Below are 25,224 nucleotides of genomic sequence, written 5' to 3'. Positions count from 1 at the left end.
GGTTGGGATGAGGAGGCCTCCGGAGGGACCTGGGGACCGGGACAGTGGAGGGAAACAGGGAGACGAGGACAGCTTCTGAGGTCCTGCACAACGCCCCTGGAGCCAGCCGGTCGGGCTCCTTTGCCCCTGTGAGGGAGAGAGAGCCGCTGCCGTGACTACACCCAAACAAAGGTGTGGGTTTTGTTTTCTGGTTTTTCCCTGTCTGGGGCTGCAGTGCTCGGGCTGATCATGAGGGGGCGGGCTGTGCCCACAGTGCTCAGTGGTGGCGACTGGCGCAGGGAAGGGACCCCAGGGAGTCCGGCTGCCTCTCACCCAACAGGCAGCTTTTATTACTAGCCTCCACATCCGCAATATGAGCGGCCCAGAGGCAGGAGAGGGCTCTGAGATCCTCTGTCGATTCAGCGACTGTGCCCCGGGCATTCACCCAGGAGCTTACGGCTCAGAGGGCAGATGGACAGAAAGCAGGAAAGTGAGTCCATGAGTGAGAGAATAGCACGTGCTCCTGGGAAATGAGTCAGGGTCCCAGAAGGAGGGTCAAGAACCCCTGGGATGGGGTGTCTAAAAGGCCTCCATGGTGACACTGATGCTGTGACCAGAAGGACAAGAGGCGCCAGCCTTGCACGCTGTGAGGAGTCTGGAAGAAGGTCAAAGATGCAGAGACTTGGAGACAGAAGAGATGCTGGCGGGAGAGGAAGTGAGACAGGAGCGAGGGTGGCCGTGAAAGCTGTGGGCAGAGGGCAGAGAGGAGGGCAGGGCGAGACCTGGAAGGGTGTGCTGGGGTCTGCGCCATGTGACAGAATCCCCCTCCCTGGGCGCTTACAGGGCACACATCGACCGTCTCACAGTGTCTGGGACCAGGAGCTGGGCTGGGGTCTCAGCCAGGGTGGGTCTGTCTGTGAAACCATTCATGGGTTATTGGTGGGATTCACCGAGGCAGTGGATGTGCAGAGAGGTATTCATCCTGAAAGGAGATGCCCTGTGTTCGGGGATGATTTGAGGCGGGGAATGTAATGCTGAATGTGAGGGTGGCGCCTGGGCCTGACATCTGTTGAGTGCCCTTGGCTGCACTTGGCCGGGGTAGCGGAGAGATGGCTTGGCCCCAGGAGCCCGGTGTGTTAGTTTCTTGTGGCTGCGGTAACGGTACCATAAACCGTGGGGCTCAAAACAACAGAGATTTACAGTCTCTTGGTCCGGAAGCCAGAAGTCCAAAATCAAGGTGTCGGAAGCCCCAGGCCCTCTGAAGCCTCTAGAAGGGGGATCCGCCTCGCCTCTGCCAGCCTCTGGTGGTTGTCGGCAATCCTTAGTGTTCCTCACCTTGTAAGCTCGCCCCTCCACAGTCTGCTTCTGTCCTCACTTGGCCTCCTCGGTGTGTCTGTGTCCAGTCTTCCGTCTTGTCTTCTTATAAGGACACTGGTCATTTGATTAGGACTAGGCAATGGCAACTTGCTCCAGTACTCTTGCCTGAGAAATCCCATGGACAGAGGGGCCTGGTAGGCTACAGTCCATGGGGTCTGTGAAGAGTCGGACATGACTGAGCGACTTCACTTTCACTTTTCACTTTCCTGCACTGGAGAAGGAAATGGCAACCCACTCCAGTATGCTTGCCTGGAGAATCCCAGGGACGGGAGCCTGGCGGGCCGCTGTCTACAGGGTCACACAGAGTCGGACACGACTGACGTGACTTAGCAGCAGTAGCAGCAGCAGCCTACTCCTGAATGACCTCATTTTGATCACATCTGCAAAGGCCCTATTTCCAGAGAAAGACAAATATCATATATCACTTATATGTGAAATCTTAAAAAAAATGGTACAAATGAACTTATTTACAAAACAGAATCACCGATGTAGAAAACAAACTTACGGTTACCGAGGGTGGAGGCGGGGGGAGGGATACATTGGGAGACCAGGACTGACACATACACACAACTATATGTAAGATAGGTAATTAATAAGGACCCACTGCATAGCACAGGGACCTCTACTCAGTACTCTGGAGTGGCCTACACAGGAAACGAATCTAAAAAAGAGTGAATATATGTATATGTATGCTGAGTCCCTTCAGTCATGTCTGATGCTTTGTGACCCCATGGACTATATAGCCCGCCAGGCTCCTCTGTCCATGGGGCTCTCCAGGCAAGAAAACTGGAGTGGGTTGCCATGCCCTCCCCCAGGGCATCTTCCTGACCCAGGGACCAAACCGCAGTCTCCTGCATTGCGGGTGGATTCTGTACCACTGAGCCACTGGGGAAGCCTGAATATGTGTATATGTATCAATATAAACAGTCACTTTGCCGTACAGTAAGTAGAAACTAACACAACATTGTAAATCAACCATCAGTTCAGTTCAGTTCAGTTCAGTCGCTCAGTCGTGTCCGACTCTTTGCGACCCCATGAATCGCAGCACGCCAGGCCTCCCTGTCCATCACCATCTCCCGGAGTTCACTGAGACTCACGTCCATCGAGTCAGTGACGCCATCCAGCCATATCATCCTCTGTCGTCCCCTTCTCCTCCTGCCCCCAATCCCTCCCAAATCAACTATACTCCAACAAATTTTTTTTTTAAGTGCTGCTAAAAAATCCTATTTCCACATCAGATTTTATTCACAGGTGCATGAGGTTAGGACACCAACTTATATGTTGTGGGAACACAGTTCAGTCCAGGACAAGGGCACTGGAGTGATCCTACCCCCAAAGGCCAGGTTCCCACGTGTCCACAGGGATGGGGGAGTGTTTGGGTCTGATCAGATGTCTAGGATGTGGCCCCCGGCACAGGGCTGTGGGGTGTGAGTGGAGCCTGGGGGTGCCCCCCAGCTTAGGGGCGTCCTGGCACAGCACCAGCAGGTGGCGCTGTGCCCTGCTTGTGGCCACCCTCAGCGGCCACACCACAGAGACAAAGGTCTCACCTTCCAGTTGCGAGGAGACCACACGCTCCAAATTGTAAACAGACCAGGCCCATAGTCATTTCAGGGATGACGCACGGTCGAGAAGCCAAACAGGGCGGGGCCGCAGGGGAGCGACTGGGTGGCGACCTGGATGGGCAGCCCGTCAGCCCGGCCCGGGTCAGACCCACGTGGGCTGTCAGTTCTGCGTTTTTCCTGCTTCACCTGCAAGCCGAGCCGGCTGTTCTCAGCTGCTTGCAGGGGCCCCTGCGGCTATGATTACCCTGGCGGTTTCCAGACAGTTCTCCCGTTACTGCAGGGCCGGGGACCATGTGTCCCAGATGTGGGGGGTCGGGGGGAGAGGGACCCTGAAGGCAGCCACGGAGATGGATGGGCATGCAGGTGGTGGCTGGAGAAGCCCCTTCCCCAGAGGCCCTGCCCAAAGAAAAGGCGATGCTGCGTTGATTTTCCCACTGCTCACCTGGGGGAGGTTCTGCCCTGTTGTACAAAGCTGGGCGTGCCCTCTGGAGCTGAGAAGCAGGGGCCCTGGGCTCCCTGAGGGACAGTGGGAGTCGCCAGGCATCAGTGAGATGCAGCAAAGTGCCCCGCCTGGCCCTGGCCTGGGAAACGGAAGCCATCTCTTACCGCGGCTCTGGGGCACTTCTGAATCTCATGAGGCCGAGGCCAACAGCCCTTGGCGGTGGGTCACTGACGGGTTCACACAGCAGACGCTCATCCACGGAGACTCAGAGCTGAGCACCTGGCCTGCATGGAGCACCTTGGCTCCCATCCAAGGGGATAAGACCCCGTAGAGGAAGAATGCAGGGACAGGGTACAGAGCAAGTGATAAATCCATGGGGAAGGCGCTGGGCCGGGAGCCTGGGGACCTGGCTCTGCTGGCCACTCTGCCATCAGGGGCACACTAGCCATGGGGCCACCCTCTGTGGAGTGACCCCACACCTCCATCTATCGCAGGGCAGGTGCCTGCTAACAACAGCCAGCCCGTGGCACTTTCCCTGTGCCCACGCTTTGGCCACAGTGTCTCGTTCTATCTGCAGGATGGCTCCTCTGCCATAGCCACTGATGGTTGGGGAAACTGAGGCCCTGGAAGTCCAAGGGGGCTCCCACAGCCAGGTGGTGGCAGGGCTGGTAGGGGCACGTCTCTGTGTGCAGACAAGCCTGGGAGGGGCTGGGCGTGGGTGCTGGGGCCAAATTCCTTCCAATTACAGTGGGCTCCCAACGGTCAGGGCAGGGCCAGCCCCAAGGTGGTGGTTAACAGCCGGAGCAGAGACGTAAACAGAGCTAATGAACCCCTTTCGCCCTCTCCCCACTATAATGAAGGCCTTGGACTCTGTTCTCTGCATTTTCTCAGGGTTCTGGGTTTTTGAACCTCAAAGAGTCTTCTCTTAGGGTCACGGCTAGGAGGTCTCCCTGGGGGGTGAGGGAATGAGGTTTGGGGACCTTGATGAATTCTCCCGGGGCAGCCAAGCCAGGGAGAGGGAGGTGGAGATAAGAGGGCTTCCCCCTAAAAATGATAAGCCCTGGGAGAAAGAGTTCCCATGGCAACCTGGAGCAGTCGCTTGGCAACTGAAGGTCCCCAAAATACTTGCCTGCAGGAAGGCTCAGGGCCGGGGCTTTCCCATGGCTTGTGTGTATGCCTTAACTACCCTTGGTGGCTGACCCACAGCACCCTCTACTTCCACCCAGCAGCTCCACCCTCTGAGCCTTCCTGAGGGAAACCCTAGCCTGCTCCCCCGCTCCCCATCACCCCAGCCTGCCAGCCAGCCACCTGGCATCAGGCCTGGCCCCTAGCAACGTCCCTTTCCTGGAGACCTGAGTGATAGCTGATGGTAGCAGAATGTCATAAAATGCAGGGTCAGAGTGCACAGTGGGCAGAGCCAGGCACCAGCCAGAGTTGGGGAGAGCACCTTGTGCTTTGTACCCCCTACAACCTGAAGCCATGAGCAACCTAGCCTGGAGCAGGATGGCCAGGCAGGGTGTGGATGGAGGGGGGCAGTAGGTGGAGCCCCTGAAATAGGGGATTTTGGTTCTGGGCCAGTTTTGAGACTGGCTGTGTGACCCTGGCATGCCCCTTCTTGCTAGCCTCAGTTTCCCCATCTATAGCCCCATCTACCCTTGTATCTCTGTGTTAACCATTCAGTGCGTCAATTATGCCACTTATGGGGCCCTGGGGTGGGAGGGTGAGGGGCCAGGACCAAGCCAGCCACCGTTTCTTCTTCCTCTGCCCACCTGCATCCATCTCTATGCTCAAGGGGAGGCAGGCGGCCTCGTGGGGTAGGCCACTGGCTTTGGAGACGGGCACCTGTGTCTGTACCCCAGCTCAGGGCTTAGCCTCGAGTGTCCTGGAACTGGCACCAGCCCTGGGAGCCTCGCTGCTCCCTGGTGTGAGGACATGGGGGTGCCGTGGGGAGGGAAGACAGTCCGGCCCTGTGGGCCTCTCATGGGACACTTTTACTTTGAGGGAGCTGATCCTGTGTCCAGCAGAGCCAAGCCCATGGATGAGGGCCGTGTCTGGCCAGGATGGAGCCCCTGACCCCAGGACAGAAGGGTGTGTTGGAATGGAGGGAGCCTGGTTGGGGCCAGGCCACCCAGGGGTTGGATTTGGGAGCTGGGCAGGGTGTGAGCCCCTCAGACGTTCTCTGGGGAGGGCAGTGAGGGATGGACTGTTGGTGACCGCCCCCCCCCACCCCCATACACACAGGGGTTTCTGGGTGCCCTCAGGGAGCCAGCATCCTAGTCTGACCGGGTCCATGCACTCTCTAAGTGACCTCAAGCCATCACCCTCTGTGCCTCCCTGGCCGCATCCGTCAAAGGCGGAGGGGGTGTGCCCACCTCCGGAGTTGGGGGAGGCTCCGGTGGTACCCGGTAATGTGCTGGGCGTGCGGGCTGTGCGCGGGGTGGGGGGTCCTGACTATCCTGGCCTTGACTGCCCAGCCCCACCCCCGGCCCCCGTGGAGCGCCGCGGGAGGAGGGGGCGGGGCGAGGGCGGCGCAGACAATGGCCCGGGTCCGGGTCGCTGGCGGCTGTGCCCGGAACGGGCGCGGGGGCGCGGCCGGGCCTGGTGGCGAGAGCGGGCGGCGCGCCTCTGCCCGCGTTCATGCTGGTGGTCCCGCCGCCGGGCGCGCGGGCGGACGAGGTGAGCCACGGCCCAGCGGGCGGCCCGGGAGGAGGGGCAGGAGGGAACCACAGGGCGGGGGCGCTGCCCACCTCCTGGGTTTTGCCCCCGGGCGGGAGCGCAGTTTACCGAATTGAAGCCGCTGGGCTCTTCTCACCCCGCCTCACTACCCGCGCAGGGTAAGAGGCGGAGGGTCCCACCCCGGGGCCTGGGGGCACCCCAGATCCTCCCCCACTTTCTGGCTTGGGGATCCAGAACCGGTTGGCTTGGGGAAGGCACAGGGCCTCTTCTGGTACCACCGGACCGTCCAGATGTGCCCACCTGACTGGAGCTGGGGTGGGGAGGGGCTGACCTTGGACAGTGGAGACAAAGTCCTCTGGCCAGTGAGTAGCCCTGAGCCCAAGAACTCCCCCTCCCCCACCCCCACCACCCACCTCCTCCCCTCTTGGGAGCCTCCCCTGATCACCGGTCTTGTCCCAGGAGGCCATTTCCCAGTCCTGTCCAGCTCAGAACTGGGAGAGTGAGAATGTGGTGGGGGGGAGGGGCAGAGGACGCCCTTTAAGCCCTGGGGCTGCCAGCGCCTGACTCCATTCCAGGGAGATTCTTGCCCGGGTCCACTCCCATCTGTCTGGGCTGTGGCAAAGGGTGGGGGAGCCCAGCCCCAACCATCCCCATCGCCATCTATCAGGGAGGCCCTGGCTCCCCCGGGCATTGGGAGGTAAGGCTGTCTAGAGGTCAGAAGGGAGAGAGAAGTCTGGGTTGGGGAGACTCAGGCCCTGGAAGGCTGCCTTTCCCGAGCGACGTCCCCAGGTAGGCGGGCTTCTGGGAACCTCGAGGCCCCTATTTCCCGGAAAACCTGGCTGACCCGCTGCTCCAACTCCCCTGACCGGCCCTGCCTCCCGTCTCCGCTCCCAGCTGCGTTCTCTGGAAAGCATTTTAGGGACAGGTTGGCAGACGGGGCCTTGCCCTTCTGCTTTTACCATCCCTCATGCGCCTCTCCTGCCTTGCTGCGTCCTCCAGGAGGAGGCAAGAACCAGGGAGCCTGGCTAGGGTTTGCAGCATCCAGACAGGTGGGTCCCTCCACTCTTAGGTGTCTTGGCAGCCTCACCTGTGGACTCCTGGAGGTCAGGGTGTGTGAAGCCCCTGGCCCGGGCACAGGCAAGCCCTCTACAGGTGCCGTGCATGCGCGTGTTCAGTCGCTTCCGTCGTGTTCGACTCTTTGCGAACTTGGGGACTGTAGCCCGCCAACTCCTCTGTCCATGGGATTCCCCAGGCAAGAATACTGGAGTGGGTTGCCATTTCCTCGTCCAGGAGATCTTCCCCACCCAGGGATTGAACCTGCATCTCTTATGTCTCCTGCGTTGGCAGGTGGGTTCTTTACCACTAGCGCCACCTGGGAAGCCTGCCCGTGGCAGGAGATGTCTTTTCCCCTCCAGGAAGGCAGGTGGCCAGGTGGCCCATCGGCTGTGTGAACAAGCCGTGACTGCCCCCGAGGAGCTAGAGGCAGGGCCCCCGACTTGAATCCACTCATATTTCCAGGTGGGGAAACAGGGGCCCCGAGAAGTTGAGACAGTTGCCCAGACCATACGGTGAGATGGCCTTCCTCCCTGAGGCTGGTGCTCCAGGCCCCTGACCTCCAGCACTCCACCATCCCACCCTATCACAAGGTGTGCTGACCAGGAGGTTGCCCTTTGACCTTCTGGTTACTGGGAGTTGAAGTTCAAGGGCGAGGCAGTCCACCTGGCCTGAGGCCCTGTCTGGCTCCGGATCTGGCAGGTGGGCACTGCCAGGTGTGGAAGGGCTGGACTGGCAGCAGATGATGGCAGTTCTCCAGGATTTCAAGAGCAGTTTCCTCCACAGCCCCTTGGGTCCAGGAAATCCCTGCACAGGGTCAGGCCTCCTTCCCCTCTCACTCACCCTGCCAGGAGCGGGCTTGGAGCGTCCCCGAGGAAGTGTGCTTTCCAGGCCTGGGGACACGGGGTGGTGGCGTCCGCCAGTAGGGCACCCAGCAGGGCGAGGGTCCTGGGCCTAGGTGTGCCGTCCTGCACACGTGTATCTTGGGAGCCTCCCCAGCCTCTGAGTGAATATGTGACCATGTGTCAACCTGGTGGTGGCTGAGCGAGCACGTGTGTGAAAGGACGTGTGCAGACACACGACAGGTGCCTGGGGAAGGGAGAGCGTGCATTGTGAAAGCGCGTGCACACGTGTGCAGGCATCTTGTTTGTTCAAAGCTCCAGGCCCGAGCCTTGACCGTGAGGAGGCCTGAGTGTTCATGCCCGGACCCCCCAGCCTCTCATCTTTAAACGGGTAGGCGAGCTTACCAGCTCACGGGGCTCTAAGGTGCTTGGTGCACACCCGGCTCACACTGGTGTGCTCTCGCCTGACAGTTGCACGGAGACCTGTCCAGCTTGTGGAGAGTCCCCCGGCAGGGGAGGCTACCTGGTGCCTTGGCGCCCTCTCGCCAGTCCCAGGTATGAGCAGGCGGAGGCCGAGAGGGGAGGCCCTGGCGTCTTGCCTTCTGTGGGAGACACCAAGGAAGGAGCAAAGTCCAGGGCTGGGCAGAGGGACTGTGGGTGGCAGGAGGGTGGGACAGAGGATGTGCAGCTCAGCCCCAGAACCTGGAAACCCAAGGCATCTTCACCCCGCCACCCCCACGGCCGGCAGGAACTCCGTTGCTGGAGAAGAAGTGTGGGAAGGAGGACAGCAGGCACCCCCCACCACCTCCTGGCAGCCATCTGGAGCTCCAGGTCCTTTCCAGAGGCCAGGACAGCTCAGGAGATCCCCTCTGAAAGGGCAGCCCTGGCCCCCCGCAGGCGGGTGGCGGGGTGGGTGGTGGCACCGGGCACGCAGTGTCCCTGGCACGGCAGGCAGCCTTCTCACCACAAGAGCCCATTTGTCCTGCCTCCCCTGGCCCTGAAGCTCCCAAGTGACCAGGCTGCACTGGGCACAGGGGCCTGACTGTGGGCTCAGCTCCCTGCCCCGCAGGCCTGGCTTCCCTTCGGGAAGGGGCTTCTTAGTGGTCAGACCACTGCAAAGCAAACTCTGTGTAGCGGGTGAGCAGAGTTCCATTCCCCAAGAATCATTACTGAGCAGGGAATTCAGGAAGGAGGAAAAAATCCCCGGATTGAACCAGAGCCGAACTGACTGCCCACCTCCCCCGACCGACATCCCCAGGCAGGCGGGCTTCTGGGAACCTCTAGGCCCCTGTTTCCTGGAAAACCTGGCTAACCTGCTGTTCTGACTCCCCTGACCGGCCCTGCCTCTCATCTCTGCCCCCAGCTGCGTTCTCTGGAAAGCATTTTAGTGATAGGTTGGCAGACAGGGACTTGCCCTTTTGCTTTACCGTCCATCATGTGCCTCTCCTGCCTTGCTGCCTCTTCCAGGAAGCTTTCCTGGTCATCTTCCCAGAACAAAGTAGGTGGCCCCGAGCTATTGAATATTTGTAAGTCCTGGAACTTGGAAGCTGGAGGAGGAGCCACCTGGACCAGGGAGTGTTTCTTGAGAGCCCACAGTGTGCCAGGGGACCGTTCTAGGCGTCGATACGTCAGGGGATCAGAGTCCCTGCTCTCAAGGAGCTCACCCCTGTTCCAATTTTTTAAAAAAGAGAAGAACTAAAAAATGCTCATAACACCAGTATCTTTTGTGCTCCTGTGATGGTGTGTGCGTGCGTGTGTGAGTGACATAGTCATCCATCTACCGATCGACTGGGGCGGGCATCATTCCAGCCACTTGGGCATGAGGGGCGAACAGGGCAGATTGAGCTAGAGCCCCACTGAGTTGGGGGACACAAACCAATCCCACAGTGGATGGTTCTTTTGTTGACATTTTATTAATGTTACTTTCTTAGCTCATCCTTATTCAGAGTTGCAGCTCTACAGTCCCATTGTTGTTCGGTCACTAGGTCGTGTCCGACTCTGCAACCCCATGGACGTTAACCTTCAGGCTCCTCTGCCATGGGATTCTCCAGGCAAAAATACTGGAGTGCATTGCCATTCCCGTCTCCAGGGGATCTTCCCAAGCCCGGGATCAAACCCCAGTCTCCTGCATTGTCAGGCGGGTTCTTTACTGTCTGAGCCACTAGGGAAGAGCCCCGGCTAGATCCTGCTGGGCACAAAGCCAGTGGGAGCGGCTGGGGCAAGGCCCGGATTCTCAGATTCTTGGCTTCTTGGCAACTTGTGTGACTCAGTGGGCTGGTTAAAGGAGCCAGCAGATGGGCAGCCGGAGCAGGGGAGCCCTGCGGTGGGTGAATCAGTAATCAGAGTAGCTGACCTTGGGGTTACTGTCTTGCCTGGGGCGGGGCCAAGCCTCAGCTGCCAAAATAAGCACCGCCCCCTCTGCGGTCCTGGTGGCTCAGCTGGTAAAGAATTTGCCTGCAATAAGGGAGGCCCCGGTTCAGTTCCTGGGTCAGGAAGGTCCGCTGAAGGGATAGGCTTCTCACACCAGTCTTCTGGCCTGGAGAATCCCATGGACTGTGTAGCTCACGGGGTCCCAGGGTCGGACTGGACGACTTTGACTTTCCCCTGCCTTTCTTGCTAGGGCTCTGCCGCTCTGACCGGCCCCTACTTCTCCCCAGCCTGGGAGAGGGGGCGGAGCTTCCCCATTAAGGCATGTGACCTTTCGTACAAGTCACTCTGAGGCTCTGGCCCCTGATGGTCGTCCTCTAAAGAGGAACCCCTGCCCGTGGAAATAAGAGCAGAATCGTCCTCAGCTCTTAGAAGAAGCTGGGAGCAGTTTGGGAACACCAGCCTCAAAAGCCAGCCTGCTGTGTGGCTTTGGGTGAGTCTGGTGCTGTCTCTGAGCTTCTGGCCCCAAGCTGCTCACCTGCAAACCTGCCTCCTACATTGTTACTGTTAAACGATGCCCACACTGGCACATCAGTGAACAGCAGAGATAAGGGGGAGGGGGGTGGACCCCTGACTCCGGCTTAGGCTCTGAGTTGGGTGTTGGGGAGGCAGACAGGGACATGAAGCTGGACATCATACAAGGGACCAACCACCTTCATACATCATACAAGGACTATCATACAAGGTCCCTGCTGACAGGGACCCAGCAGCGCCAAGCTGGACTTGTGCTGCCAGGAACAAATCCACTTTAACCCAGAACTGAGCAGAGGAAAGCAGGCTGCCCTGGGACCTGACAGGCCCAGGCATAGCCCTGGGCATGGCACTGACCCGCTGTGTAGCCGCAGGCAACTTGTTTGCCCTCTCTGGGCCTCAACTGTCTCAGTTTTACAACAGAGTATAATTACAGCGGCTTCATCTGTTTCACAAATGCTGAGTGCAGAGGTGCTTTGTCCCACCGAGGAGCACCAGGGACAGGGCAAAGCTGGGTTCTGGGGTTGCGGCTGGGACTGGGGGGACGTCAGTAGCTGCTTCTGCCTGCAAGGCTTCTCAATGTGGGCGTTTGCCTGGAGGGAACCCCCGCCCCAGACTACAGCCCCTTTCCCGGTTTGGGGGGCTGGGTCAGTGGCGTGCATGGCCACAGCGTCACCCCTACCTTGCAGAGCCAGGCCGGTGGTGACCGTGTGTTGAGTGACTTGATGATGGGCCTCGGGTTCCCTGAAACGAGAGGGAGGAGAACTGGGGCTGTCTCCCACCCCCAGCAGGACCCTGAGTCAGGTCAGGAGCCTGCAGGAAAGAGGAGTGAAAACCTGGCCCCGGGCCTCTTCTGTCTGCTTCCTGGACAGGATGTTGTGCTGAGCAAACAGCCTGAAGAGGAGTCACCACTCTGGCTCTGAGTCACAGCGCCTAGCGACAGCCCAGCAGTGTTTATAAACAGTGCGCTTCACACCGAGGCCTGCACCCTGCCCCCACCCCCGCCCTGAGCCTGGAGGGGATGCCCAGATGCTGGAGGCAGCAGGACCCCCGCCCCAGAACCCTGGAATCCCTGCCCCCGCCAAGAGCGGAATTCAGGGCGCATGTCTGTGCGTACACGTGTGTCCACCAGTGGGGTTTTGTCGGTCTGAGCTCCGTGTGTGGCTGGCCAGGTGCCTTATTCTGGGGCCACCTGCATCGTGGGCAGAGCGCTAACGGCAGGTCACGTGCCCACGGTATCCTGGGACAAGTGTGGGAGGCAGGTTAGCATCTCAGGGCTGCTGTAAATGTCCCCCCGAAGCCGCACCCACCCGGAGCTCCATGCACGGTAGGAGCACGGGGATGGAGGTGGAGAAAAGTGTTGGGCGGGCCGCCGGTGTTGCAAGTGGAGCGTCCCTAACCGTCCCAGCCCCAGAGCCCTGGCCATCCATGTCCCGTCTCCGTTCCAGGCCGTGACAGTGATGGGGTGGGCCATGTGGTGACACAAGGCCGGCAGGGAACAAAGGCGCTTCTGCCGTCCCCCGACGCGGGTGGGAGGTGGGGTGGGCGGGTCTGGGAGGTGGGGTGGGCGGGGTCCGCCCCAGGCCCCGCCCCGCCCAGGCCCCGCCTCCTCGGGGCTCTGGCCTTTCTTGCCTGCAGCTGGTCCTGTCCTGCCCCCAGCCTGTGACTCAGGCCCTCGGCCTTCCCAGCGGCTCGGGGCCCACTGCTCTGCAGCAGCCCTGCCTGGGCCTGGTCTAGCTAGCAGAGGAATGGCCTAAATGGCTCCGAAGCCAGGTTGACCTGTGCAGAAGGTTGGGGTCGTTGGAGAAGAGCGCTCAGGAGCCATGGGTGGTAGACGTGCCAGTTGGCACGGAGCTTGGTACCAGGGAAAACGCTCAATAAATGCCTGTCGAATCTAAGGCATGAACACACAGGCACACCTCACTGGGCAGCCTGGTTCCCTGTTGGTTCCTGTAACCCCACCCCCACTTCCTCAAGGGCCTCTGGAAGCTCTCCCCCTCACCCCCAAATGTGTCCACACAATTGGAAAGGCTTGTTGGTCCCCACACTGCCCACTGATCCCTGCCACAGGCACTGAGCCCGGGTCTCCTTTTTCATCCACTGTCCCAAAGGCTGGGGAGAGCTCACTGGTCCACGTCCAGGGCAGTCAAACCACAAGGGATGCCCGAGATCATACAACCAGTCAACTGGCAACATGGCAAAGAGAGGCCAAGGGTGGGGTCCTCCTAGGGCCCCCCCCCAAGCCCAGGGCTGTCCCCCACCTCACCCAGGTCCTGCTGGGGCCTGCCCAGGGCTTCTCCCCAACAAGATTGAGCACTCAGGGGAGCCCTGCTATGCCAGCCTGTCCTCAGGAAGGTAGATCAGACCATATCTGCCAGCCCTCTTGGCCTCACCTTTGCGGGACCAGGGCTGCCTTGCGGTGGCCAGTGCATGCTTGCTGCTTTTAGATGACAAACATTTCCAAGTTATCCCCTGGGACCCGGTTGTAGGGCTGCATGCCGAGCACCCAACAGGCCTCAGAGTGTCCTTTGGAGCTTGCTCTTGGAGGAAGAGCCAGGCCACGCCATCCCCAGTGCAGGGCTAATCTCCGCCAACATCCACTGAGTGTGTGTCAAGTGCCAGGCCCTGGGGCAGGCACATGACCATGGGAGACGATCAGAGTGCCGCCCAGAAACCAGGCCTGTGCTGAGTTCTTGTCGAATCCGGCAGTGTCCTTGTGCTCATTTGACAGATGAGGAATCCAAGGCCACTAAGTCGCTGGCGCAGAGTTCCAGAGCTGCTAACAGAGAGCCCAGTCACCTCTGCTGTTTCTCAAAGGTCCAGATTAAGTGTCTCTGTGTGCAGTAGGGCCAAGGCAGCTGGGGAGAAGGAGCAGGGGGCCGGAGGGGAGGTGAGCTTGGGGCGGTGGTCAGGGCTGACTCAGAGGAGCCTGGAGGCAGGGACAGCAAGGACTCTGAATTCTTTTGTGGGTTGGACAGAAGCCTTTGGAGGAGTTTTAGTGCGGGAGACACATACTGGGTGCAGGCATGAGGGAGGGTGTGTGGGGGGCAGGAAGGCTGCTGCCTCAGGGTCCACCTGGAACCCCCTGCCCCTCAGCCCACCCACCTCCAGATGCCCACCCACATTCCCTAGAGCAGAGGTCCCCAGCCTCCGGGCTGTGGACCAGTACCTCCCATCAGATCAGCGGCGGCATCGGGTTAGAAATAAAGTGCACAGTAAATGTACCACCGTTGAATCATCCCCAAACCATCCCCCTCACCCCCAGTCCATGGACAAACTGTCTTCCACGAAATCAGTCCCTCATACCAAAAAGTTGGGGGCCTCTGCCCTAGAGAAGCCCCGCTGCAGAGGCTGCCCCATCCAGGGCATCCTTCCTGCCATGAAAGAAATTCTCCTGCCCCAGCAGTGTGGGGGCAGTGGTTGGGTTATGTGAAACTATAATTTGAAAACCTCTGTATACCACACCCCCTCCCATAACGGATCAGAAACAGTGAGGCTCAGAGAGAAGAGGAACGTGCCTGTCCCAGAGGAAGGCAGTGTCAGGCGGGGGCAGGAACTAGGTCTCGGTTCCCCGGCTCTGAGCGGCCTCCTCTGCTGGGTCCCCTGCGCCCCCAAAGCCACCGGAAGAGGATGTGAAATGCTAGCTAGCTTGGAGAAGCAGGGCTTTGCGCCAGGCCGTCAGGCTCGGCCCCTGCCTCTCCTCCAGGAACCGGGGGCCTGATGTGCCTGCGGGCTGGCTCCGGAGCCCCGGTCCACCCTCCTCTCCTCTCGGTCCCCACGATCCTGTGTGCCCAGCCGGCCGCCTGCCAGGGCCCAAGAAGGGTAAGGAGGCAGCCCAGCCTTTGGGTCACCCTGGCATCTTTAGGTGTGGGGATCTGAGCTCTGAACGCTGAGGCAGGGAGGCTACGTATGTGGGCTCTGCAGAGGTGCGCACAGACACAGGACCCGGACTCTCCCTGTGACATCTTGGGCAAGTCCCTGCTCCCTGCGGCCTCAGTTTTTCCATTTGTCAAATGGGTATGTTGGACTCAACTCGGGTTTCAGTGTCTGGTCTGCGGTGAAATGAGAGAAATGGAGACAAGGTCATGCGTTTGCCTTAAAGTCAAATATATTCATTTAGTGACCGTCAGTTTTTTTTGATCGTATGCCCTCTTAGTTACTTTTGGGGGATCTTTTCTGAAATGATGATAATGATGATGGTGACAGTTTTTTTTTTTTTTAAACTGCCCTACTTGGCAAAATAAACAGTTGCTAACCCTAGGTTGGTCCCGGCCGTTTAAAATTAAATCCCATGTCTAGGTGGCAGACGTGGAGGAGTTCTGAGGGCTGAGTGATGGGGAAGGCTTCCAAAATGAGACAGTGGCTTAAGAGGAAACGGAGGGGGTCAGGCGGGTCTCCTGTGCCCCACAGCACCTGGCTGGACTCACTCCTGGCTGGTGGCTCCACTGGCTGAGCTGTTTTGATCTCTGTGACTTGTCCCTGGGTGGTGATTTTTTCTCCCAGGCAGGGGAGTGAGGACAGGGCCTCAGGGTGTTGGGGACACAGCTGGGCCCTCCCCCCAAGACAGCAGATCTGAGCTGGAACTACTGGCCGGGCTTGGGACAGTCCACCCACCCTTGGCTGGACCTCAGCCTGGTAGGAGCAGGAATTCCTGGCCCTGCTTGTCACAGGAGCAGGTATGACAGCCACGCGGGTGACATCAGGCCTAGGCACTCGGGAGCCTGACTCCACTGGGGCCAGCGGACAGGCAGGCAGACTGGCAGAGGGCCTCCCCGGGAGCCCATCCCAGGCCCACCTGCCTCCCCGTGATGGCCCGGCAAACCAGGCCCGCCGAGCCCAGGGGCAGGAAGGGCTGGGTGTTCCTCGCCTGTGTCTCTGTGGTGACTGCCAGGAGGTGGGCCGTCGCCCGCCACGCTGCCCTCCAGAGCCCCACATCTTGGCCGAAGACGCCTCTGCCGGCACCCGCCACTGAGGTGAGTTTCCAGGGCAACAGGTGCTTCTAGGCCATGGCCGGGCCCTCGACTTCCTCCCCTCCCATCAGAACTGGTTGAAGGAGTTTGGCTGGAAATTGCCTGGAGAGGCTCCATCTCCCATTGTGGATGTGAGCGAGGCGGCTGGGTGGGGGGCGGGGTGGGGGCGAGGCTTGGTCGCCACTGGTACCCGTGTGTACCCACCAGGCTGGCTGCCTGTCTACCTGCTCCCGCCTGGGCGGGGTGGCGTGGCTGGGGATTGTCTTAGCGGCTCCTGTTCGAGTGATTCTTCTCCGATCACAAAGCCTCTGTGCACTGTTTTATCATCTGCTCCCCTGAGAGCCAAGTGGTGGTGGTATTACTATTCTTACTATTATTATTATCTCCATCCTCCTGACGCAGAAACTGAGGCTCTGGGAGAGGGAACTGAAGCTAGGAAGGCGCAGAGCAGGGACCCGAATACAAACCTGGGCTCTGCATTTTAAGAGAGTTTCCCAAACCTGCAGGCCCCCTCCTCCGCCCTGGGTGTGGAGTCTGCGTCAGTATGGGCTTTTCAGGGGACGAGACCCTGCCTCTCCGATTGCTCTCTGTTGTTCTCACTTTTCCGGCTCAGTTGCAAGTCTCAGCGCGCGTTTCCTCCTGTTTATGTCCTCTCCCCTTTTCCTTGCCACACCATGCGGCATGCAGGATCTTAGTTCGCCGACCAGGGGTCAAACCCGTGCCCCCTGCATTGGGATCAAGGAGTCTTAACCGATGGAGCCCCAGGGGAGTCCCTCCCCCATCTGTTTCTCTTCCTCTCTCCTCTCCTGCACCTCCACCTTGGGCCCGGCACCTGTTGGGCAGGTGGCCTTTGGGGGTGTCGGGCCCTGAGCGCTCTGGGAGAGGAGGACAGTTATCAGAGTGGTCCTTGGTCTCACTCTGTAAGACCCTGGACATCATGTGTGCTCGTCTCGAGTGCCCCCCACCCCCAGCATCCTGAAAGTCAGAGTCGGGGGGCCGTGCCCACCCCTCTCCAGGGGAGGACGGGGAGCCAACTCATGGCTGGTCCAGAATGCCAGAATCCAAGTCCTGTTGCCACAGATCTGGGCATTGATTCATCTTGTCCTGCTCACGCTGGGACAGCAACGCCCAGTGAGGTCAGAGATTTGGGGTAATGATGTCAAACCCCTCCACCCCGGATGGTCTCCTGGTTGTTTGGAAGCTTCGTGTCCCGCCTCCTGACCGTCTCCGAGCTTGGCCTCTAGCCCCTGGGGACTCCCCGTTGCCCTGAGGAGGAGGCCGTCCCTGGAAGTTCCCAGGAACCAGGGGCGGAGGAGGTGGCCCGCTGTGCCAACAGCTCCCACACTCAGCCCAGGTGCGTCACCTCCTGCCCACAGAGGGCCACCCCAGGACCCATGCAGCCAGGAAGGGTGACATCAGGTCAGGGAAACGATCGAGGAGCCTGGCCAGGCCACACCCCATCTATGACCTCCCCAGACTCTAAATATAGATCAGAAAAGACAGACCAGGTGACCTCCACCCGCTCAGTGAGAGATGAAAGGTTTTCCACAGCCTGACCTGAGTCTGGGTCAGTTCAGTTCAGTCAGTCATGTCTGACTCTTTGTGACCCCATGGACTGCGGTACGCCAAGCCTCCCTGTCCATCACCAACTCCTGGATCTTGCTCAAACTGAGTCTGGGTACCTGACTGCTGTTCCTCACTGGGTCACCAGCTCCCTCCGGCACCTTGACCGAAGTTGGAGGAGGTGATGGCCAAGAACCTTGTCACCTGGATGTGGCCTTTAGCCAGTTCTTGCTCTGAGCCATCAAGGTACCTGGAGTGGCACCCTGGGCCCAAACCCCATTCCCTGGGACCTTGTGCCAAGCAAAGGGGTGGGTAAAAAGTGGGAAGCATGGCCCAGGCAGAGAGAGGATGGCTTGAGGCTCTGGGGACTGCAGCCTTTCTGTGTGAGCCTCCCTGGGCATCGTGAGAGAGGACCCCAGAGATACCAGCTGAGCTCACACCGAGCAGTTGGTCTTTTGTCTGAAGGTGGAGGTTGGGGGTGGCGAGCTTTGAAGGGTCAAGACCCCTCTGGCTGCTGTATGTCTGGGCTCCAGTGATTGGATGATAGCGGGAAGGGAAAGGGGCCCCAGAGGTTTGGCCTGAGCACACCTTTCTCTTAAACCGAAGGCGGCTACTGAGGGGCCTGTGAACCAGGGAGTGATGGGAGGCCCAGTGGGGTCTGGGGCAAACCCATGAGCACAGGCCTGGCTGCAAAGGACAAGTGCCCGTCAGCTCCCACCCAGCCTCCTGTCACGTGGGGACACAGACCCGGTGTGTCTGGATTGTCCCGAGTTACGGGAGCAGCCAGAAATGGGGACTTTTATATGAAGTCACCTGACCTTTTACTGTTGGCTCAAAAATTGAAAAACACTTTGTACGCCAACCAAAACACATGTGGGCTAGGTTTGGCCCGGTTCTCTTCCTGGCTGTCAGCTCAAAACCTGTCTTTTAGGCTTCCTGTGCGGGGAGCATCCTGATTACAGAAGCGGTCTGTACAGCGATGTTATCCAGGGCTCCTTGTGATCTCCAGGGAGGGACGGGTGCACCCCCTGCTCCCCAGGGAAAGGTTGGGACCCTGGGATGGCTAGGATGGGGTGCGCTGTGAGCCAGAGCAGGAAAGCAGGGAGCGACCCCCATTCATAAAACCCTGCACTTTGTACATAGCTTGGTGTCTCCCTCCCGGCAGACCCTCCAAGGGCCTGGGTCAACAGAGCTTCGATTTCAGACTAGCCCGAGGTCACGAGCCCCATCTGAGCCTCGTGATTCCGATTCTGCCCACTGCCTTGGGCCATCATGTTGTCTGGACGCTCTGAGAGCCTCAGGAGCATGGGAAGTGGTGAAGCGAGTTGGGGTCACTGCGGAGGGCTCCAGGTCTGGGGATTGCTGCTCTCCCTTCAGGGCTGATGGAGCCTCAGCAGCATTAGAGGATGAATCGAAACAAACTGTGTCCTTTTTCTTTCTTAACGTCTATTATGAAAAATTCCCCAGAACACAAAAGTGGAGAAAATGGCATAAAGACACGCAGCTCTCCTCATCCCACCGCGGGGCCGCTCTCCTGCTTCTCTATGGGCCCTCCTTCCCCACCGCGGACGACGTTGACACAGACCTCAGACACACAGCTCCGTCCATCAGTATTTCAATAGGTTACTCTAATAGTAGCCGAAATCCCATGATCACATCCAAAAAATGATGTCAGCTATCATCAGAGAGCCAGCTGTTGTTCCGTCACTCAGTCGTGTCCGATTCTTTGCGACCCCGTGGACAGCAGCGTGCCAGGCTTCCCTGTCCTTCACTGTCTCCCAGAGTTTGCTCAAACAGATACCCCGTAGTGTTCAAATCATCCCAGTTGTTCCTTAGGTTGTCTTGTGTGTGTGGTTGTGTGTTTGTTTTTTTAAACAGTTGCCCTGTTCAAATCCCAGTCCAGAATCCACATGTTGCCTTTGGTTGCATGTCCCACCTTTATTTTAATCTACGTTTTCCCTCTTGCGTTTTCCCCTGAAACGTATTTGTTGAAGGAACTGGGTGGTCTGTCCTGCGAAGATTCCCCGAGTCTGGAGTTTGTGGGGTGCGTCCCTGTGTGTGTTTAACGTGTTCCTCTGGCCCTGTCTTTCCGCCAGTGGTCCTTGTGTGCAGAGGCCTGGCTGGATTCAGGTTAGGTTTTCAGCAAGAGCACTTTCCTGGGCGGCTCTTCCATGCGGTCCCTGCAGTGCTGGTTCCCTCTCTTTAGGGCTGCTCTGCCCTTGGGAAGACATCTCCCTGGCAGCTTTGAGGGAACATCATGAGACGAGGTGCTTGGGGGCTGGGGAGAGGTGCCCGGGGATTCTCAGTCCCTGGTTTGGTTTTATTAATATTTATTTATTTGGCCACATTGGTCTTAGTTGCGGCAGGTCCGCGATCAGGGATCAAACCCATGCCCCCTGCATCGGGAGCACAGAGTTTTAGAGTTTCAGCCACTGGACCACCAGGGGAGTCCCTTCTCGGCCCCCGTTGAGGTGCTTTACCTGTGCTGTCCCTTTGCTAAGCAGGAGAAAGCTGTGCCTTGGAAATACAGGCACATATGACTTGCGGGGGCAGGGTGGGTGGGGGTGGGCATTGGCTAGAAGGGAGGGCCACACAAAGAAAGGAGTGGAGTTGGGCTTCAAACCCAGGCGTTTCGGTGCTGGGTTCTGTACTACACTGCACCCCTGGGAACTAGGACCGTGTGTGTGTGTATGTGTGTGTGTGTGTGTGTGTAGCCAGCTGGAGCAGTGAGCAAGCTTCTCAGGACCCAGGAGGAGACCCCCAAAGCAGGGAGGGGGACAGACACTAATCAGACAGACACCAACCAGAGGAAACCAACCCCCCAACCTCCTCCAAGCAGATGCTGTCTGGGTAGCGGGATGGGAGGCAGCCCCGCCGGCTGTGTTGCTGTGTGGTGTGGTGATGGAGCGCCCTGTTCTCACCTCTCCAGTCGGCTTGGGCCCCCTCACCCCAGTCCCCTTGACCTTCAGAGTCAGAGAGGTGGTGAGCCTGGTGCACTCAGAAGTCACTTGGCCTCTGTGGGCCTCTTCCCCAGTTGGAAAGTGGGCAGAAGCTTGCTTGCCAGGCCCCTCCCTGGGAGAAAAGAGATAAAAGGAACCCAGAAGAGAGAAAGTGAGTGCAGTCAGGTGCTTAGTTCCCCAGGCTCTGAGAGACTGACTCAGAAGTTTCTAGCCTGAGGCAGTGTCCAGCCTGGAGGTCACCCCTCACTTCTCTTAGAGAGCCTCATTCCTCTCTGAACATACATGCCCTACCCATCTCACTCTCCCCTGGGGCTTCCTAGACAGCCTTCTTGGGATCTCTGCCCCAAGCCAAATCTTGCTTTAAAAACAAAAACAGCAAACAAACAAAACCCAGTGTTTATTATTATGTATGTGTGATTACTAAAATATTTTAGAAAAATTAGCAAATTCTGAGACTTAAGAAATGTGTAGCACTACCCAGAGATAACCACCATTACTTTGGCAAAGTAGGTCCCTGTAGTCATATGCACACGTGTAACATCAGCTTCTGAAAGCATGTGCTGTATCCTGGGTTTCTGACTTGTGGGCTTCCCTGGTGGCTCAGACGGTAGAGTCTGCCTGCAGTGTGGGAGACCCCGGTTCAATCCCTAGGTCGGGAAGGTCCCCTGGAGAAGGAAATGGAAACCTACTGCAGTAATCCTTGCCTGGAAAATCCCATGGACGGAGGAGCCTGGCAGGGGGTCACAAAGTGTTGGACACCACGAAGCGACTTCACTTGCACTTTCACAGCTGAGCATCTCCCTCTGGGAGATGGTGAAGGACATGGAAGCCTGGCGTGCTGCAGTCCATGAGGTTGCAAAGAGTTGGACACAGCTGAGCGACTGGACAACGACTTCCTGTGTGATGGTCCTCCTGTGGTGGGTCACGGCATGTGGGGTCTGAGCCTGTGCAGAGTGTTTGAGTGAATTCCCTTGAAAGTGAAAGTGTTAGTTTCTCAGTCATGTCCGACTCTTTGTGACCTCATGGACTGTAGCCCGCTGGGCTCCTCTGTCCATGGAATTCTCCAGGTAAGAATACTGGAGTGGGTTGCTGTTCCCTTCTCCAGGGGATCCTCCCGACCCAGGGATCAAACCCGTGTCTCCTACGGCTCCTGCATTGCAGGAGGATTCTTTACTGTCTGAGGCCCTGTAGCCTGTAATTCCTTTGGCAGAGTAGTATACATCCAGAGCAGTACGTGGAAATCCACGTCCCCACTCTGAACGCTTTCTCAAGGTTACTTCCTAAGAGTGAGGTTGTCAAATCTAAGGGCATGAGTGTTTTCTAAAATTTTATTTTATTGAAGCAGAGTTGATTTACAATGTTATCTTAACTTCTGAAGTGTACAGCAAAGGGATTCGGTCATGCATATATGCATGCTTTTTCATGGCATGAAGGTTTTTAATAGAAGTCCTCAAGCTGTCTTCCGTGGGTCTTTGTCAAAGCCTTCCTTGTGCTTGAGGGAGGACCATGCACCTGCTGCAGATGTGGGCTGCACATCTGGTGGGCACACAGGTCAGAGGGAGCGGCTGGGTCCCCGCTGTCCATGGATACCTGCGGTGGGGCTCAGGGTGGGTGAGCCAGATATGCTTATGGAGTGAGGAGTCCAGACCCACCCCCTCGTTTTGCAGATGGGAAACTGAGGCCCAGCGATACGGAACCAGTTCTGGAGAGGTGGGTGGCATTGCCAGGGCTGCTGACAGCGACCACCAACCACTGAGAGGGCTGAGAACTGAGGCCAGGCAGGGCAGGCCTGGGCAGTGTGTTGGTGTGAGGAAGGTGTTAGGTAGGTAGAATAGGGAAAAGGAGTCCAAAATGGCGGTGGCTAAAAGACAAGGAAGGTCAAAGGAAGGTCCGAGGACCAGAATGAAGACTTCAGGCAGAACAAACAGCACTTCTGGCTAAGCCCAATTTGCATAGGGCAGGCCCAGGTGGAGGAAAAACAAGTAAAAGGAGGAGCCAAAGCGCTTTCTCAAGGACTCTCCCCCGCGTGCGTGTGCGCTCTCTCTCTTTCTCTCTCTCTCTCTCCCTCCCCACGCACTGCTCCATTCTCTTCTCTTCAAGTCTTGGCTTCTCCTGCTATCTTCTAAATAAAATGGAGCTGTAACACTGATTTGCCTAAGAGCTGTAGCAGGGTTTGTCCAAGACCCGAGAGCTGTGACACGCCAAGGGCTTTAATGTCCGTTGCTCCAAATCTTTGTTGTGACGAGACAAAGAACCGAGGAACATACACTCGCGTGACATCTAAGAAAAGAGCGCGTGCACGTGGGAGAGAGAGTCCGAGAGAAAGCGCTTTGGCTCCTCCTTTTATGTTTTTTCCTCCACCTGGGCCTGCCCTATGCAAATTGGGCTTAGCCAGGAGTGCTGTTTGTTCTGCCTGAAGTCTTCACCTACCTAACAGAGGGACGTTCTCACTGGTTTCTAGAAAGAGCAGCTGAGGCTCCCCAGCCAGCCCTCAGCATCCTCAAGGGCAGGCTACCTGGACACCCCGAGTACTCAAGCTTCCAGGGGTCCTAGCCAGCCAGGCTAGTGGCAGGTGCGTGGCTGGCCTGAGTCCCTCGTGACCCCTCACTCTTGAATGTGGACACCCAAGCTGGTCATGCTGAGTGTGGACTCTTCCCCCTTACTCCCCTGACTGCCCCTCCTCCATCTCCTTTCTGCCGGTACCTCCTCCGGGTAGCCTTAGGGCTGACATAGCCCTGGCAGAGGCCCTTCCCCCAGCACCACACCCTGACCCTCAGTTCAATTCAGTCACTCAGTCGTGTCCGACTCTTTGCGACCCCATGGACTGCTGCATGCCAGGCCTCCCTGTCCATCACCAACTCCTGGAGTTTACTCAAACTCATGTCCATTGCCTCGGTTATGTCATCCAACCATCTCATCCTCTGTCGTCCCCTTCTTCTGCCTTCAACTTTTCCCAGCATGAGGGTCTTTTCAGGTGGCCAAAGTATTGCAGTTTCAGCCTCAACATCAGTCCTTCCAATGAATATTCAGGACTGATTTCCTTTAGGATGGACTGGTTTGATCTCCTTGTCCAAGGGACTCTCAAGAGTCTTCTGCAACACCATAGTTCAAAATAATTCTTTGGTGCTCAGCTTTCTTTATAGTCCAACTCTCACATCCATACATGACTACTGGAAAAACCATAATTTTGACTAGACGGACCTTTGTTTGCAAAGTAATGTCTCTGCTTTTTAACATGCTGTCTAGGTTGGTCATAATCCTTACCCTCAGGACGGCCAAATACAGGGGTGCAGGGAGGACCCGGTCCTGACTCCAGGACTCAGGAGCACATAGCCAGGTAGAGGCACCTGGCTGAGAGCGTGCCATACAGCGATTACCAGCTGTGACTTTCCTGGATGAAGAACCTGAAGCTCAGAGAAGTTAAGCAATTTGTCTTAGGTCACAGAGCTAGTGAGGGGCTTAACTGGAGTCTGTCGCAGATGGACACCCACTGCTTGGCCACATGTCAACGCGTACCCCACACACCTACGCAACCCGTGCACGGCACCCGCGCCCGCACAAAGGGCCGAACTGTGGTGTGTATCTGGAGCCGCAACACACACACACGCACACACACACACACACACACACACACGCACACACATGTTCTTCCCTAAGACGCAAACAGGAGCCGCAACACACACACACACACACACACACACACACACACACACACACACACACACACACACACACACACACACACACACACACACACACACACACACACACGACACGTGCTCTTCCCTAAGACGCAAACAGCCGGCAACACGCGCGGGAACGCTCGCGCGCGCGCGTGCACACGCCCCTCCAGCGTCTCCAGCCCCGCCCCTCCGGCGACTCCAGCCCCTACCCTCGAAGCAGCAGGCCCCGCCCCCGGAGGCCAGCCCCGCCCCCGGCCTGACCTCCGCGGGGCCGGCTGGCGCGCGCAGAGCGCAGGCAGCGCCGAGCCGCGCGGCCCGCTGCCGCCGCCCCCGCTGCGCGCCGGGCCGGCCCCGCGCCCGCGCCGCCCCGGGTCCCTCGGCCCGGCCGGCCGCCCGCGCCGCTTCGAGCCGCCCATGGTGCAGCGCATGTGGGCCGAGGCGGCCGGGCCTGCGGGCGGCGCCGAGTCGCTGTTTCCGGGCTCCAGGCGGAGCCGCAGCGTGTGGGACGCCGTGCGCCTGGAGGTGGGCGGCCCCGACAGCTGCCCGGTGGTGCTGAACAGCTTCACGCAGCTCGACCCTGACCTGCCGCGCCTGGAGGTGGGTGAGCCTCGCCGGCCCGGCGCTCGGCCGAGCGAGGTGTGGGTGGGGACGCAGCGCGCTTAGCGGATCGCCCTCCGCGAGTGGTGGTGGCGGCGGTGGTGGTGGTTACCACCCCCCAGCCCAGGAGTTGCGCGGCGGGAGAGTCCTTCCGCAGAAACGCCCTCCTTGCGCCCACCCCCTGGGCAGCCAGGTGGACGTAGGGGCGGCCGCCCGGCGGGCAAAACAGTTTCGGGACCAGATCCGGCTCTGGGACCCTTCTCCGTCCCAGTGCCTGCCCGCCCCGCTGCCCCTGCAACCCGGGCAGACGTGTTCCCGCGGGCGGTCTCCGTCTGCTCGGAGTCTGCCTTTCCCGGCCGCAGGGCTGGGCCGTACTTCATCCCCGTGGCCAGCCAGGGGGCCTGCTTAGGCGGTTTGGCTTGGAAACGCAGGTGGTGCACTAGTGATTAGGGCGGTGGCCTCCGGGAATCCTCAGGGGTGGCTAGGACCACAGTGGCCTTCCAGGCAGCCCCTTTGGAGGGCAGAAGTGGATTCTGATGTTCAGGGCTGATCAAAAGGGTGGGCGGGAGGAAGGAGACAGGCCCCCAACCTGTGGGCCAGGTGTCCAGGCCGGGAGGTTGGG

General features: G+C 58.7%; 1 protein-coding gene and 1 long non-coding RNA gene across 11 annotated transcripts in view; both read left to right on the top strand.

Annotated features, from left to right (window-relative positions):
- RALGDS (ral guanine nucleotide dissociation stimulator) overlaps positions 1–25,224 on the top strand; it is a 49,832-nt gene that overhangs the window by 1,245 nt on the left and 23,363 nt on the right. For 6 of the 10 annotated variants that reach the window (XM_027556693.1, XM_027556692.1, XM_027556691.1 and 3 more), the window contains exon 1: positions 24,405–24,602. The exons of 2 other annotated variants lie outside the window; for them this stretch is intronic. In XM_027556693.1, coding sequence (XP_027412494.1) covers positions 24,420–24,602 — 183 coding nt within the window. In that variant the 5' untranslated portion in view covers positions 24,405–24,419. Of the gene's footprint in view, positions 1–5,857; positions 6,037–14,534; positions 14,652–24,404; positions 24,603–25,224 lie in introns of those variants that run through there. 2 more of the 10 variants (XM_027556698.1, XM_027556694.1) reach the window with 2 other exon arrangements.
- On the top strand, positions 16,000–19,069 carry LOC113901789. Its single transcript, XR_003513534.1, has 2 exons — positions 16,000–17,608; positions 18,830–19,069. It is a non-coding gene; the product is annotated as an uncharacterized LOC113901789 (long non-coding RNA).

This window comes from Bos indicus x Bos taurus, chromosome 11 (genome assembly GCF_003369695.1).
Source record: "Bos indicus x Bos taurus breed Angus x Brahman F1 hybrid chromosome 11, Bos_hybrid_MaternalHap_v2.0, whole genome shotgun sequence".
NCBI classification, from domain to species: Eukaryota; Metazoa; Chordata; class Mammalia; order Artiodactyla; family Bovidae; genus Bos; species Bos indicus x Bos taurus.
This window is presented reverse-complemented; position numbering and strand designations above follow the sequence as displayed.